We start from the raw sequence: 13,369 nt of genomic DNA, 5'->3' as shown, positions 1-13,369 counted from the left end.
GAAGGAAGGTTGGGCAATCCTACTTCCGTAGTGATACTGCCTCGGAAACCCAAGGAGGGGTCGCTATGAGTCGGGGCCGACTCTACGGCACACAACAACAACAACATCTGAATTGGTAACTTAAGTTACTGTGTTTTGAGGTGACTTGTTATATTCTTCAAATCACATTATTTGTGATAATAAATCACTGAAACTATGCTCAGTATGTCAGTACTGAACCAGAAATTTCTATCTCCAGGTAGAATAGTTTACCAAGTCGTTTTCTGAGGGCATATTCTATTAGGAGTCATGAGAATGATGAATGCAAACTGCTATGAATAGCACACAAAGAGGTAAGGCCTGGAGTCTCTTCAAAGTTCTACCCAGGGCATGCCAGGTCTAGTAGGAACATCACCTCCTTTTCCCCCCTGAGCCCAGGCTAAATGGCTGTCTCTGAACTCAGTTAGTCCAGGACTGCAGAAGCTTGGTAAGCATCAAGCACAAGCATGAACACGATAGTACCTGACTCTCTCCTTCAGGTCCTTTCCATACAAGTTGTACTTGGCAGCCAGGTAGTTGAGGATAGCTCTAGTCTGTGTTAGCATCATTCCATCCATTTCAACCAAAGGCACTTGGCCGAAAAGCAGGCGTCCATCTGTGGTTTGAGCAAAGAGCAATTAATATATCCCTCCACGGTGGTGGTAAGCCTGCAGGAAGTCCACTTCTAATTTCGTGAGAGCAAATTTCACCCAAAGTTGTGAGTTAAAGAACTTCATTGTTGAGGAAATGTTTATCATTTGCTTCATGTAAAATTTGAGATCTATTTGATGGTTTAATGCATTTTTGTGTGTTGGCTAAACATGATTATTTAAGACTTTCTACATTTCCTAGTATATATGTATGTGTGTGTGTGTGTGTGTGTGTCTGTGTGTAATAATCACTTGAGGGGTTGTTAAAAATACCCACCTCACTTTCCAGATATTCCAATTCAGGAGTAGAGTCTGGGACTCCACATTCTTAAAAAGCACATTAGGTATCAATCTAGGTCTACACAGCCACAGGACAGGTGTGGCAGCAAGAACCCAGCTTCTGAAGTCTGGTGGCCCTGGATTTGAATGCCAGCTTTTGCCCTTTCCAGCCATGCAACTATGAGCAAATTACTTACATGAGCTTCAGCTTTCTTGTCTCTAAAATAGTAATATCTTTGAGCAGGGTTTTGCAAGGATGAAATGAGATAACAAGTAATACACAAACATTAAATACTGTCAGTAATCAATGCTCAGTAAAATTAAGGTTTTTTTTTATGTGACTGCTTATACAAATGATGGATTTAAATATATACTATAAATGGTGCTAGTTTCATGGAGGCTTGAAGAAACTAATTATTTTTAAATTTCCATTAACAACTCTACATTGTTGGGAATAGAGAATAACTAACTTGACTCGGAATAGGAACCAGACTTCACTGGTTCATTGGCAAAGGCTATAATAAATTTCCCCAACTTCCAGTACTGTTGCTACTTGATTTGATGAGAGTAGAAGTAGCAGTGGATAATGGGGAGAGCACACCCCAGGAACCAGTGACAACTTTGCAGAGAAGCCTGTGTCCCTGTCTAGTTCTGACTTTAGGGAAGGCTCTAACATCTCTGAATCTATTTTCTGATCTTTAACAGTCCTTACCATCTTACTGAGTTTCTCTGAGTAGCAATAAGACTATGATTGTGACCATGCTTGGGAAATATCAGTACTGTTGTTATGGATGGAACCTCTGGTGGCATAGTGCCTAAGGCATTTGACTGCTAACCAGAAAGCTGGTGGTTCAAACTCACCAGCCACTCTGAGAAAGGAAGATTGGGCAATCTACTTCTGTAGAGATATCACCCCAGAAACCCAAGGAGGGGTTGCTGTGAGTCAAATCGACTCGACAGCAGTGAGTAATAGGCTGCAGAACTTCCATTTATTAAAAGCCACTGCCATTGAGTTGATTCTGACTCATAGCAACCCTACAAGATAAAGTAGAACTGTCCCAAAAGGCTTCCAAAGCTATAAATCTTTATGGAAGCAGACTGTCTCATGTTTGCCCCATGGAGCAGCAATTGGTGAGTTCAAAGCACCAATCTTTTGGCTAGCAGCTGTGGTAGTTATGTTTGTGTGTCAACTTGGCTGGGCCTGGTTGAGTGGCTGGGCAGCTGGTGGTAGTTATTCCCCATGATGAGACTGGCAATCAACTCCATGGTGGGATCTACCACAAGCAGCTGAGTAGCTGCCTTAGGGAATGTGGTCTGCTTCCTGTATATAAGCAGAAGCCTTGAGGAATGGTGTCTAGCATATGGCATGCTTGGACCCTGCATGTAGCCATGTTGTTGTTTAGCAGCCTGCCATGCTCTGCCAACCTTGGGACTTACAATGGACTTAAGTGAACGGCCTGCCATGTGGCCATGTGGTTTGGTAACATCAGGACTATGCCTTTTTACTTGTCAGCCTTGGGTTTCTCAGCCTTAGCAGCCAGCAGCTGTCTGAGTGAAGAAATGCCTCTAGCTCCAGTGGGCTGGGAGCAGGAGGCAGAGCTAGACCCCAAGGTTGAGGGCTTTCACCCAGCCCCTGGAGCCTGGCACTTTGAACTTGGACTTAAAGCCTCCAAATTGTAAAAATAAACTCCTGTTTGTTAAGGCGATCCCATTTGTGGCATATTTCTTGTCAGAGGAGCACTAGGTAACCAGAACAGCAGCCCAAATGCATTAACCACTGTGCTACCAGAGCTCCTTCCATTTATTAAAGGTATTTCTATATTCACTCAATGTTGAATGAACATCTAAGATCTAAGCACTGGGCTGGTGCTTGTGAGTGATACAAATGTCAATTAGAAATGATCCCTGATTCTAGAAACTTAAATTTTCAGAGAGATTTTAAAAGTATCAGCTCAATAGTATAGGAAAGCATCTTTGAGATTATTTAGCTCAATTCCTTCACATTATAGATGAAGGCACTATGGAGGTCAATGAAGGCGAGCATGACTTGTCCAAACTCACATAGTCAAGGGACAGCTAAGCTAATAGACATGGGCCTCCTGACTTCCAGTCCAGTGCTATCGCTACTGTTCTTTGCTCCTTTTCATAAGTAACAGTAATGCCCAGGAAGGTGTCCTAAGCAATATAGTAGCAGACTCAGGGAAGGCTGGAGGACTTCAGAGGCTGTTAGGGAGCATTCAAGGCTGGAATGATCAAGGCAGAGCTTATGGAGACACATATATTTATTTATTCAATAAATATGTGTCTGTTGTTGTTGTTGTTATGTGCCGTCGAGTCAGCCCTGACTCATAGCGACCCCTCCTTGGGTTTCCGAGGCAGTATCACTACGGAAGTAGGATTGCCCAACCTTCCTTCCGAGGAGTGGCTGGTGGGTTTGAACCGCCAGCCTTCTGGTTAGCAGTCAAGTGCCTTAGCCACTATGCTACCAGAGCCCCTATTATTTACTGGTAATTGTCCTCATTTGGAGTAGAAAGGGACAGAAATAAAGATGATGACCTTTAGAGAGATTCCTGATAATAAAGTTCCTAGACAATAGCGAAGAGGTCTTTCCCGCTCAATAAGATCTGCTGGTACATTACAATCTATGACCATAGAGATTTTTTATTTTATGTTAAGGGCACAGAGATGCAGAGAAGTTATGGGCCTTGCCCAATGGCATACAGTTGGTAAGTCAGGTCTGCTAACTAACCAATTGAATGACCTTCTAAAAAATAATTTGTGCTAATCTTATATTTTTATTCACAGCAATGGAGTCTACTCTGGTATTCTTAGATAAGAAAAATAATGTTACGTCTGTTAGAAGTTTAAGAAACACTATGAAAGTACTTGTCTTTTCTCTCAGTGAGAGAAATTTTTTTCTGGAGGATTATAAGAATTAAGTATCTTTTCCTTGATAAAAATTTAGTAAAATTTTAATTTTTTCCATCATCTTGATTCTATTATTGTAACATGATTGATAATCTGTTAAAATCACCAAGAAAAAACAAATATGCACCATAAGCAGTAGAGAGTAACTTAAATCAGATTCATTCTCCCTCTTCCTCTCTTCCCTCCCACCTACAGGATGGATCAGTATATAAGAATTCTTAAAGGGCCAAATAGTCAACAAATATTCTAAAGCATTGATGAAAAGGTTGGGGGACTGTGAGACTAAATCAACGGGAACAGAACAACTTGAGTAGAAATAATGGGAATGTTGAAACAATGTGAAGAATATAACCAGTATCACTGAACAACATGTGCAAAAACTGTTGAAGAGAAATCTGTTTTGCTGTGGACACATCCACCAGAAATACAATAAAATATTATTTAAAAAAAAAAAATTCTTACAGAATTCTTCCATGGGAGTGTAACTATTGAACTAGTTCTCATTGGTCAAGGCCCAGCAATCCTATCTAGTTGGGGTCATAGAGTGACCTACTTGATAAACGTTTGTGAAAGTCAAAGAGATAAGAAACATGACAACCTTAGCTCTGTGCCAGACATGCAGTAAACAATAATATTAGCAGTCATATAGTATGATTGCCTTTTCTAATATTTGCCATTTTAGAACTCTGTGCTCTATATCAAAATGAATATTTCCAGAAACAAATTTCTATTTTTCTAATAAGATAACAACAAACAAATCTAGGCTTACCCTTATCCAGCTTTTCATATTGTTCTCTTTTTTCAAGAAATTCTTCTTCAAACTAGATAAAGAATACAAAGACATTGTTGTGATTTAAGGTTATCAAAAAAGGAATGCTTATGCTACATAGTGCCTAATATCTTCCAGAATGAAAATTTATCTATGCAGGAGCCATCAAGTTATAAACTACCACACAGTTGAAAATTCTGACACAACATGTGTGGAGGTCAGTTTAAACTGGCTTAGAACTGGCACTTCTTTTGGGTTTTTGTCAATTTAAAGCATACTCCCAACCTCCCTCTTAATGTTTTCCCATTTCTTCTCCCCCACCCCCTTTTTTTTTTCTTCTCCTTCTTCTATGTTATTTTCCTTCTATATCAAGAAAGTATTATTTCCCTTTGGTGATCACAGAAAGAAGAGCTGGTGGCACAGGGGTTAAAGTGCTTGGCTGCTAACTGAAATGTCTACAGTTCGAATCCAGCAGGCTCTCCATGGGAGAAAGATGTAGTAGTCTGCTTTGATAAAGATTCATAGCCTTGGAAACCCTATAGAGCAGTTCTACTCTGTCCTATTGGGTCACTATAAGTCAGATTTTACTCCAAAGCAGTGGGTTTGGTGCTATGGTTTTTGATGATCACATATTCAGTGAAAGGAATCCAAAGGTCATTATTTAGGTGAGTTTATCACACTATATTGGGAGCTCTGGTAGCATAGTATCTAAGGTACTTGACTGTTAACCAGAAGGCTGGCGGTTAAAATCCACCAGCCACTCCTCAGAAGGAAGGTTGGGCAATCTACTTCCATAGTGATACTGCCTCGGAAACCCAAGGAGGGGTCACTATGAGTTGGGGTTGACTTGACGGCACACAACAACAACATCACACTATACTGATGGAGGTTCTAAACTTTTTATGAGAAAAAGTAATTTACTTTTTGTTTTCCCAAATTTTAATGGGTCAAGGAAGAGGTAAGGTGAACGGTGTTCCCTACCTGAAGGGAAGAGAACTCAAAGGGACATAGAAAGGGAATGACAAGCCGCTCCTTCCCCTCAACACAATTCAAGGGATTCAGTCACTTTGCTTAAACAAAGGGGAGGACAAAGAAGGTAATGAGTTGCTGTTTTAGAGGAGATGAAATTCAAAAGGGAAGAAAGAAGTCTACACCTGCAAGAAACACAACAATTGGAAGGCATTTGTGAACATCTATGGAAAAGTCAGTAATGAGTGAATTCTGTCAGAGTTGATGGAAGAAAGATATCTGTGGGGTAGGTTGTTCAGAGGAAGGTCCTAGGGGGAACCTGACCGGGTCTTAGATTGAGTTGACAGCCATAAGTAGAGTGTGACTGAGATGCCAAGGCAGAGATGGAACCACCCCAGAAAAGTAGCCAATCTCAACAGATAGAATGGGTCAAATGTAGGTCTTCTCTCTCTCCTTTGCTTGCAATCCAGTAAGATCCTTTCCACTCTGAAGCCTCCAGAATGTTTGTCCCCCATCCCCACTCCCTATTCAAACACTGGATTATGGTCCCTCCTTCACTTCCAATTAAAGAATAGTTAGAAAGGGAAAGAGTGGATACAAGCTTGGAGGCACTTGTCCTGATCTTAAAAGGGGAGGAAATCCACTTTGATGTCTCTCCCATTACCCTCTTGCCTTTTCCCAAACAGGAACCAACCTCCACTCCAGCTGCAGCCAGCAGCCAACGGATTGACTCCATTCTGCCCCTGCCACGAAAGTAGTAGAGCTTGGGTTTGGCTGCCATGACTCCTGGTTCAGGGTTTTTGAAGGGAAAAATGTGAAAAATATGTTTAAAGAAAAATATAATACACACCATATGGTATCTCCATTTATAACAATTCTTAAAAAAAAAAATGCATACGTAGGAGGTAAAATGCTGAAGAACAGAAAAAACTATCACAGAAGCAGGATGGAAGTTACCTCTAATGAAGAGAAGGGGGTTGTGATTGGTGGTAACATGGTTTCTGGGATGCTGACAATGTTCTATTTCTTTTGGGGGAGTGTGAAGTCGTATCTCATTGTGGTTTTGATTTGCCTTTTTTTTTTTTTTAAATTGAGATTTGGGTGAAACTTTACAGAGAAAATTCATTTTCCATACAACAGTTCATACCCATTTTCTTTCATGACATTGATTGTAATCTCCATAACGTAACAGCTCTCCTCCCACTTCCTCCCTGTGATTACCTTTTCCTTGGGTCCTTCTTTCCCATGCATTCCTGCCCTCTGAGCTATCTACCTGTGCAAATACTGCCCTTCTGATCTCCCATGATGGATCGTTCTAAGGAGTGTACCTACCTGGTGTAAATGTTCACTTTATATGCCTCTCTATTGTTTGGCTGGAAACTATGGGACTGAGTTCAATTCCAGGCCTGGAAGATGAATATGGGGCCATAGTCTTGGAGGTTTCAGCAGGCTCTATTAGACTGGTAAGCCTGGTATTTTTTATGATTTTGAGTTTTGTACCACATTTTTCTCCCACTCTATCCAGGATAAAATCAAACAGAGTTAGTCTTTGTAATGAATCTTTGTACATAAATGATTTTCACTCTTCTGTGTGTATACTCTAAGGAACTCTGGTGGAACAGTGGTTAAGGCATTCAGCTGCTAACCGGAAGATCACTGGTTGGAACCTATCAGCCACCACAGGAGAAAGATGAGGCAATCTGCTTCCATAAAGATTTATAGCCTTGGAAACCCTATGGGGCAATTCTACTCTGTCTTAAAGGGTTGCTATGAGTCGGAAGCGACTCAGTGGTAGTGGGTTTTTGCTTGGGTTACATATGTTTGATCACAGACACACACACACAAAATACTCTTTAAGGTATCAAGGAATTTTGTGAATTGAGAGGCTGCTTCTGGTATTTTGAGAAAGGAACCCAGAATTAGTAAAAATGGTTTTATTAATGACCCTGCAAAAAAAAAAAAAAAATCTGAAAGCATCAAAGAGGCAAGGAACACTTACCTCAGACTACTATAAGTCAGAAGGAACTAATGGTTTGATACGAGTACAATATAATCTTAAAGACTGAGTATATAAAAATACACATTTGTTTGTCTGATCCTCACTCCCTGCTCCTTGCTTCAAGGCTTTATAGGTCAGGGGCTTAAACTTGGGTCTCTAATTCTTTTTCCTTGACCTCTAATGAATCTCAACCAAGACTAAGATAAACCACAATTTGTTGACACAGAAAACAAAGTTTGTGTAAGCTTCAAAAGTTCAACCCATTCTCATTGTTAAAAAGTACATTGTCAAAACTTAAAAGAACAGGTGCAGCAGATGTATGCATTCCATCCCTGGGAAAAGAAGAAGCAAGAAACAAAGGTATAGTGTTTTCTGGATTTCACCCAAAATGCAAGCACTCTGAGAACTGATTGTTGTCGCAATATTCAGAACTGGATGGGTCAAGTGAGTAACACACAGTCATCCCTTCAACTCTGTTTTTTTCTGCCACTCTTACTGGCCAAAGAAGGAGCCTGGTGGCTCAGTGGTTTAGTGTTTGGCTACTAACAGAAAGATCAGCAGTTTGAACCCACCGGCCACTTCACTGTGGGAGAAAGATGAGGCAAGCTGCATTTGTGAAGATTATTGTTGTTGTTAGGTGCCATTGAGTTGTCTCCAACTCATAGTGATCCTATGAACAACAGAATGAAACACTGCCCAGTCCTGCACCAGCCTCACAATCCTTGCTGTACCTGAGCCCATTGTTGCAGCTACTGTGTCAATCCATCTTGTTAAGGGTCTTCCTCCTTTTCATTGACCCTCCACTTTACCAAACATGATATCCTTCTGCAGGGACTGGTGGGGCACTTCTACTCTGTCCTATAGGGTCAATGTGAATTGGAATCAACTTGGTTTGGATATTGACCAATAGGCGGGTCCTGAATTACACAAACTTTATTCACCAGGTGGGCTCCTCATGTAGGTCTTACAGCATTGGGAATCGAGACCCATCTCTTAGGGCTCACAAAGTTCACCTGAGATGAGCTTCACCTGAGATCAGCAGTGAAAATGACTACCCTACCCAGAGCCCTAGGTACTCACACCAAAGGTGGGGTAAGCAGAGAACAGTGATGATGACATGACAAACTTTGAATAGTTGAAGTATGGGCTCTCAGTAAAAAATTAAATAAATAAATAATGCCCAAAGTCCTTTTATAAAATGTGGAAGAACATATACTTGAGTTAGGCACTGAAAAAAAACAAAGCTCTGGATTGAGCAAGTTTCTTAACTTCTTTGGGCTTTAGTTTCCTCATATGTACAATGAGGCAACTAGTTCAAATTCATTTGGTTAGTTATGAGGTTAAAGTGGGATATTGTGTGCAAACTACTAAACATAAGAAGGACTCAGAAAATGCCATACACACACACACACACACACACATCCAGATACTGAAATACTATGAGAGAAAATAAGTCAACCTTACTTCTGATAGGAGTGGAAGGCATTCTCCAGAAGCGTGGCTTTGGACCCACAGCACCAGCATCACCTGGAGGCTTATTAGAAATGCAGAATCTCAGTCCCTGCCCTAAACCTACAGAATCCAAGTGTGCATTTGTAATAAGATCCACAGTTGATTCCTTTTAGTTGACTATGGATCATCTCTCTTCTATTTTTCTAACATGACATGTTCACAAAATATTTAATTAGTTCAACTGGACATGTTACCAGCTGAAGGGAAAGTGTCCAGCACAGAACAAACCCTTCCAAAAAAGATGTCAAATATTTACATGATATTTTTACTACACAAATAAACAATATTACTAGGGGTGGGGGTGAGGGTTTATTTTCAGAGTAAAATGATTAAGGAAGTAGATTTATCCCACACTCTTATGCTAATCACCTTCTCCAGAGAGCCCTATATTTCAATTTTAGAAAGTAAATTTTCTTTCAATTAGGGTCTAATGGATTGATCCATTTTCCCAAAATTCATAAAAAACTGATTTTTACCCCCAAGGCTTAAAAATATAATTAAATAAAAAATATACCTTAAGCAAGAAAGAAACTTTTATCTGCCCAGGTCATTGATGCTGCTTAGGAAATAAATGACTCCCAACATTGCCTATTGCTGTTTAAAGATTGGGAGAACTCGTAGAAAATTGTGTAAATACTAACACTTGACTTGGAGGGACATCCCACACATATACGCCCCCCAAGTTCATTATCTCCTTTTCATTTACCCATCTATTTTGCAGGAAAGGGAAAAATAAAATCTGTTCCTTTTATTTGATATAGGTAAGCTTATACCGATACCAAGTATGCTTTGCAGGACAGGACAACATTCTGTTCTGTTCTGTTCTATGTAAGGTCTCTATGAGTTGGAACCCACTCAATAGCATCTAACAACAACAGGTTTAGAAAAAAATATATATCAAATTAACTAGCAGGTTAAAACAATTGCTCACTATAAGTTTCAAATTGGCACCAAATAATACAGCTATCCAACCAAGACCAAGAATTGTGTATAAGAACTTCATAACTAACCTTGTATCTTCTAGACTCTTCTTAGTTGACTGGATACTGTTGGTGATTAAGTCAGCATTTATAATCCTACCCTTTTCTATGGAAACTGTGCCCACTCAGGGGATTAGGCAATGAGCCTTCCAGTTTGCACACACCCTCCAGAGTTTACTTTACATCCATTGTTTGCATATTTGATAGTGCATCAGGTTACCAAAGTAAGAAGAAAGGAAGATTCCATTATCTAATTCAGCAAATATATATTGTGTGCCACTCTGTTAACTAACTGGCTCTACCCCAATCCTTACACTGACTGTGTACATACTCCAGTTGGTGAAGGCAGGCAGATACATATTTCAACAAAAAGACCCTCACAGGGTGTCAAGTACTACAAAGAAACTAAAATAGAATGGTGAGAAAGAGATACTAGGGGTGAGTGGGGAATGCTATATATCTCATCCATCACCTGTCTGTCACTTTGTCCTATTATGTGGCTTGTGTGTTGCTATTACACTGGAAGCTATGCAATCAGTATTTCAAATACCAGTGGAGTCACCCATGGTGGACATGCTTCAGTGGAGCTTCCAGACTAAGACGGACTAGGAAGAAAGGCCTGGTGATCAACTTCTGAAAATGAACTACACACAGATCACAGATCACAGCAAACCATTTTCCAACATAGTGCTGGGAGATGATCCCCTCAGGGATGGATTCAAGCATACCAGTGGTCACAAAGACGGTACAGGACCAGCCAAGGCTTTGTTCTGTTATACATGATGTCACCACTAGTAGGAGCTGACTCAACAGCAACCAACAACTACACAGATCTCATGGTGAGAGACAGATTCCCTCAAGAGGGGATGTTTGAGCTAATAGAATATGTTGCCCACCATGCAAAGTGCTCACCATGATGAAAAGCAACAAATATGTTTCTAAAAAAGGAACACCAGAGAATGCAAATGCCCATGCTGGTTATTGTCTGTTTGCAGACCCCTGTCCCCTAGGATTCACTTTCTGCTCTGTTCTGTCTTTATGGTTTAGATGTCTATTTTAAAAACAGAATATAGGTGCTTTTCTGTGTTTTAATTTTCTTATAATGGGAATTGTCAAACCCACACATCAGAGGAGAAAAGAACAAAATAAATCTCAATGTATTTTCCACCCAACTTCAACAATCAAACAAGCTGTTTCTACTGTTGATCTTGGTTTTGCTTTTTTCCAGCCTGATACTTTTTATCCTTTACCTGGAACATTTGGTCTATTTACTTTTATTTTATGTGCTGCTTGCTGTATTTGAATTTCCTTTGTCGTCCTCCCTAGAGAGAGAACGTAAGATGGGTTAATTTCTAACACTGACCTTCTCCCTTCCTTCTCTTTCTTTTCTCTTGTCTCTTTGCCTTTAACCCAAAGGGGTAGCCCTTTCAGCGCTCACCTACCTGTGAGTCCTCTCCTATTGGACTCTCCTAGACCTTTACCTCATGTCCTTTCACAGACAAAGCAGAAGCTCGAGGTCATTGGAGTTCTGTAAATACCTTCAAGGTAAAAAGCCATCTCCAGAGCTTATGTCTTGGAGTTCTTGCTTTCAGTTTTTGGTCTAAGTCCTAGAAAACAAAGAACTAGAGTGTGAATGGTTACTTATAGCCTTATAATATTTTGCATTTCAGAACAAAAAGTAGAGCCTATTAATACTGCTTTTAAATATGGTGGACTATGCCCCAAATACTAATTGAGCACCTACTGGTCCAGCATCCGTTTGTCAGTTTGTTGTGTTGTGTGGCTTGTGTATTGCCGTAATGCTGGAAGCTATGCCACCAGTATTTCAATACCATCAGGGTCACCCATGATGGACAAGTTTCAACAGAGCTTCCAGACTAAGACAGACCAGGAAGAAAGACCTAGAGATCTACTTCTGAAAATTAGCCAATGAAAACCTTATGATACTACTCAACGTTAAAGATTAAGGATAAATCCACAAAACATCTCTCAACATGAACAAACCTGGAAGACATTATGCCAAACCTGGAGAAACATTCTTTGACGGTTACCAGGGTAAGAGGGAAAATCACTAATTAGATAGTAGACATGTGCTTAACTTTGGTGAAGGGAAAGACAATACACAATATGGGGAAAGTCAGTGCGACATAATCAAGGCAAAGGAAGACACTGCAAGGTATGCAAGAATAAAAGGCAACAATGGTAAATACTATTATGTATACAATCCTGCAGCAACAGTAATAATGAATAATAATATACAAGTGGGTACATAGGTAGTTATATAAGCTGAACAGGGATAGGAGGATATGTGGGAGTACACCCATGTGCAGATATATAGGTTTGACAGTGGATATTTCTACATGTGTATTTGTACATGCTGCAAATATACCCACATATATATACCCCACATACAGGGAACACAGTCATGAAAACCCCTTAGCCATAACCAACACCTCCTGGGACTGAGATACTGTGTTTGAGGGCTAGGGATTATAGTCTTGGGTGACATCTTGGTCAATTGGCATAACATAGTCCAAAAAGACAATGTTTTACATCCTACTTTGGTGAGTAGTGATTAGGGCCTTAAAAGCTTGTGAGCTTTTAAGTTATTGCTATTGGTCTCTTTCCACTTGGAGCAAAGAAGATTGAAGATAAACCAAGGAGTCAAGGAAATGATTAGTCCAAAGGACTAATGGACCACACAAACCACAGCATCTACTAACCTGAGACTAGAAGATCTAGAGGGTGTCCAACTACCCCCATCAATGGCACTGACTGGGATTGCAATAAAAGGTACCAGGTAGAGTAGGAGGAAAAGGTGGAACAAAAGTCAAGTTTATTAAAAAAAAAAAAAGACCTACAGATCTGATAGAGACTAGCAGAACCCCTGAGACTATTAGACTATTATTAGCCCTTAGACATCCTAACTTAGAACTGAAGCCACTTTTAAAGATCAACTTTCAGCCACATAAAAGACAGGGCTATAAAGTGAACAATAATACTCACCTCAGAAAAATCAACTATATGAGACCAAAATGGCAGCGTTTGTCCAAAAACAAAGTTAAGAGGGCAGGAAAACTGAGTGTGATAGTTGAAGATGTGTCAACTTGGCTGGACTCCAGTTGTGAGTGGTGGTTCCCATGATGGATCACATGACTGTGTTCTAAGCGGCTGGTCGGCCTAGGGGGAGTTTCCCCAGGGGTGTGGCCTACCTGCAATACTATCCCAGGGACAAACTGGAAGAACGGCATTCCGGACTATATAC

The 13,369-nt window shown here is 40.3% G+C and overlaps 1 protein-coding gene across 1 annotated transcript in view; it reads right to left on the bottom strand.

Moving 5' to 3' along the window:
* The window catches only part of LOC103193042 (glutathione S-transferase alpha-4), a 33,670-nt gene extending 27,276 nt beyond the window's left edge, over positions 1-6,394 (bottom strand). The window contains exons 1-3 of the mRNA XM_007936140.1: positions 6,308-6,394; positions 4,645-4,696; positions 502-634 (exon numbers count right to left, since the gene is read on the bottom strand). Of these exons, the coding sequence (XP_007934331.1) occupies positions 502-634; positions 4,645-4,696; positions 6,308-6,394 (272 nt within the window). The remainder of the gene's footprint in view (positions 1-501; positions 635-4,644; positions 4,697-6,307) is intronic.
* Between the last annotated feature and the right edge of the window lie 6,975 nt (positions 6,395-13,369).

The sequence above is a fragment of the Orycteropus afer genome, unplaced genomic scaffold (assembly GCF_000298275.1).
Source record: "Orycteropus afer afer isolate SDZICR_OR568_19922 unplaced genomic scaffold, OryAfe1.0 scaffold00034, whole genome shotgun sequence".
Taxonomy (NCBI): domain Eukaryota; kingdom Metazoa; phylum Chordata; class Mammalia; order Tubulidentata; family Orycteropodidae; genus Orycteropus; species Orycteropus afer.
Note: the sequence above shows the minus strand (reverse complement) of the source record. Positions and strands in the feature narration are given on the sequence as shown.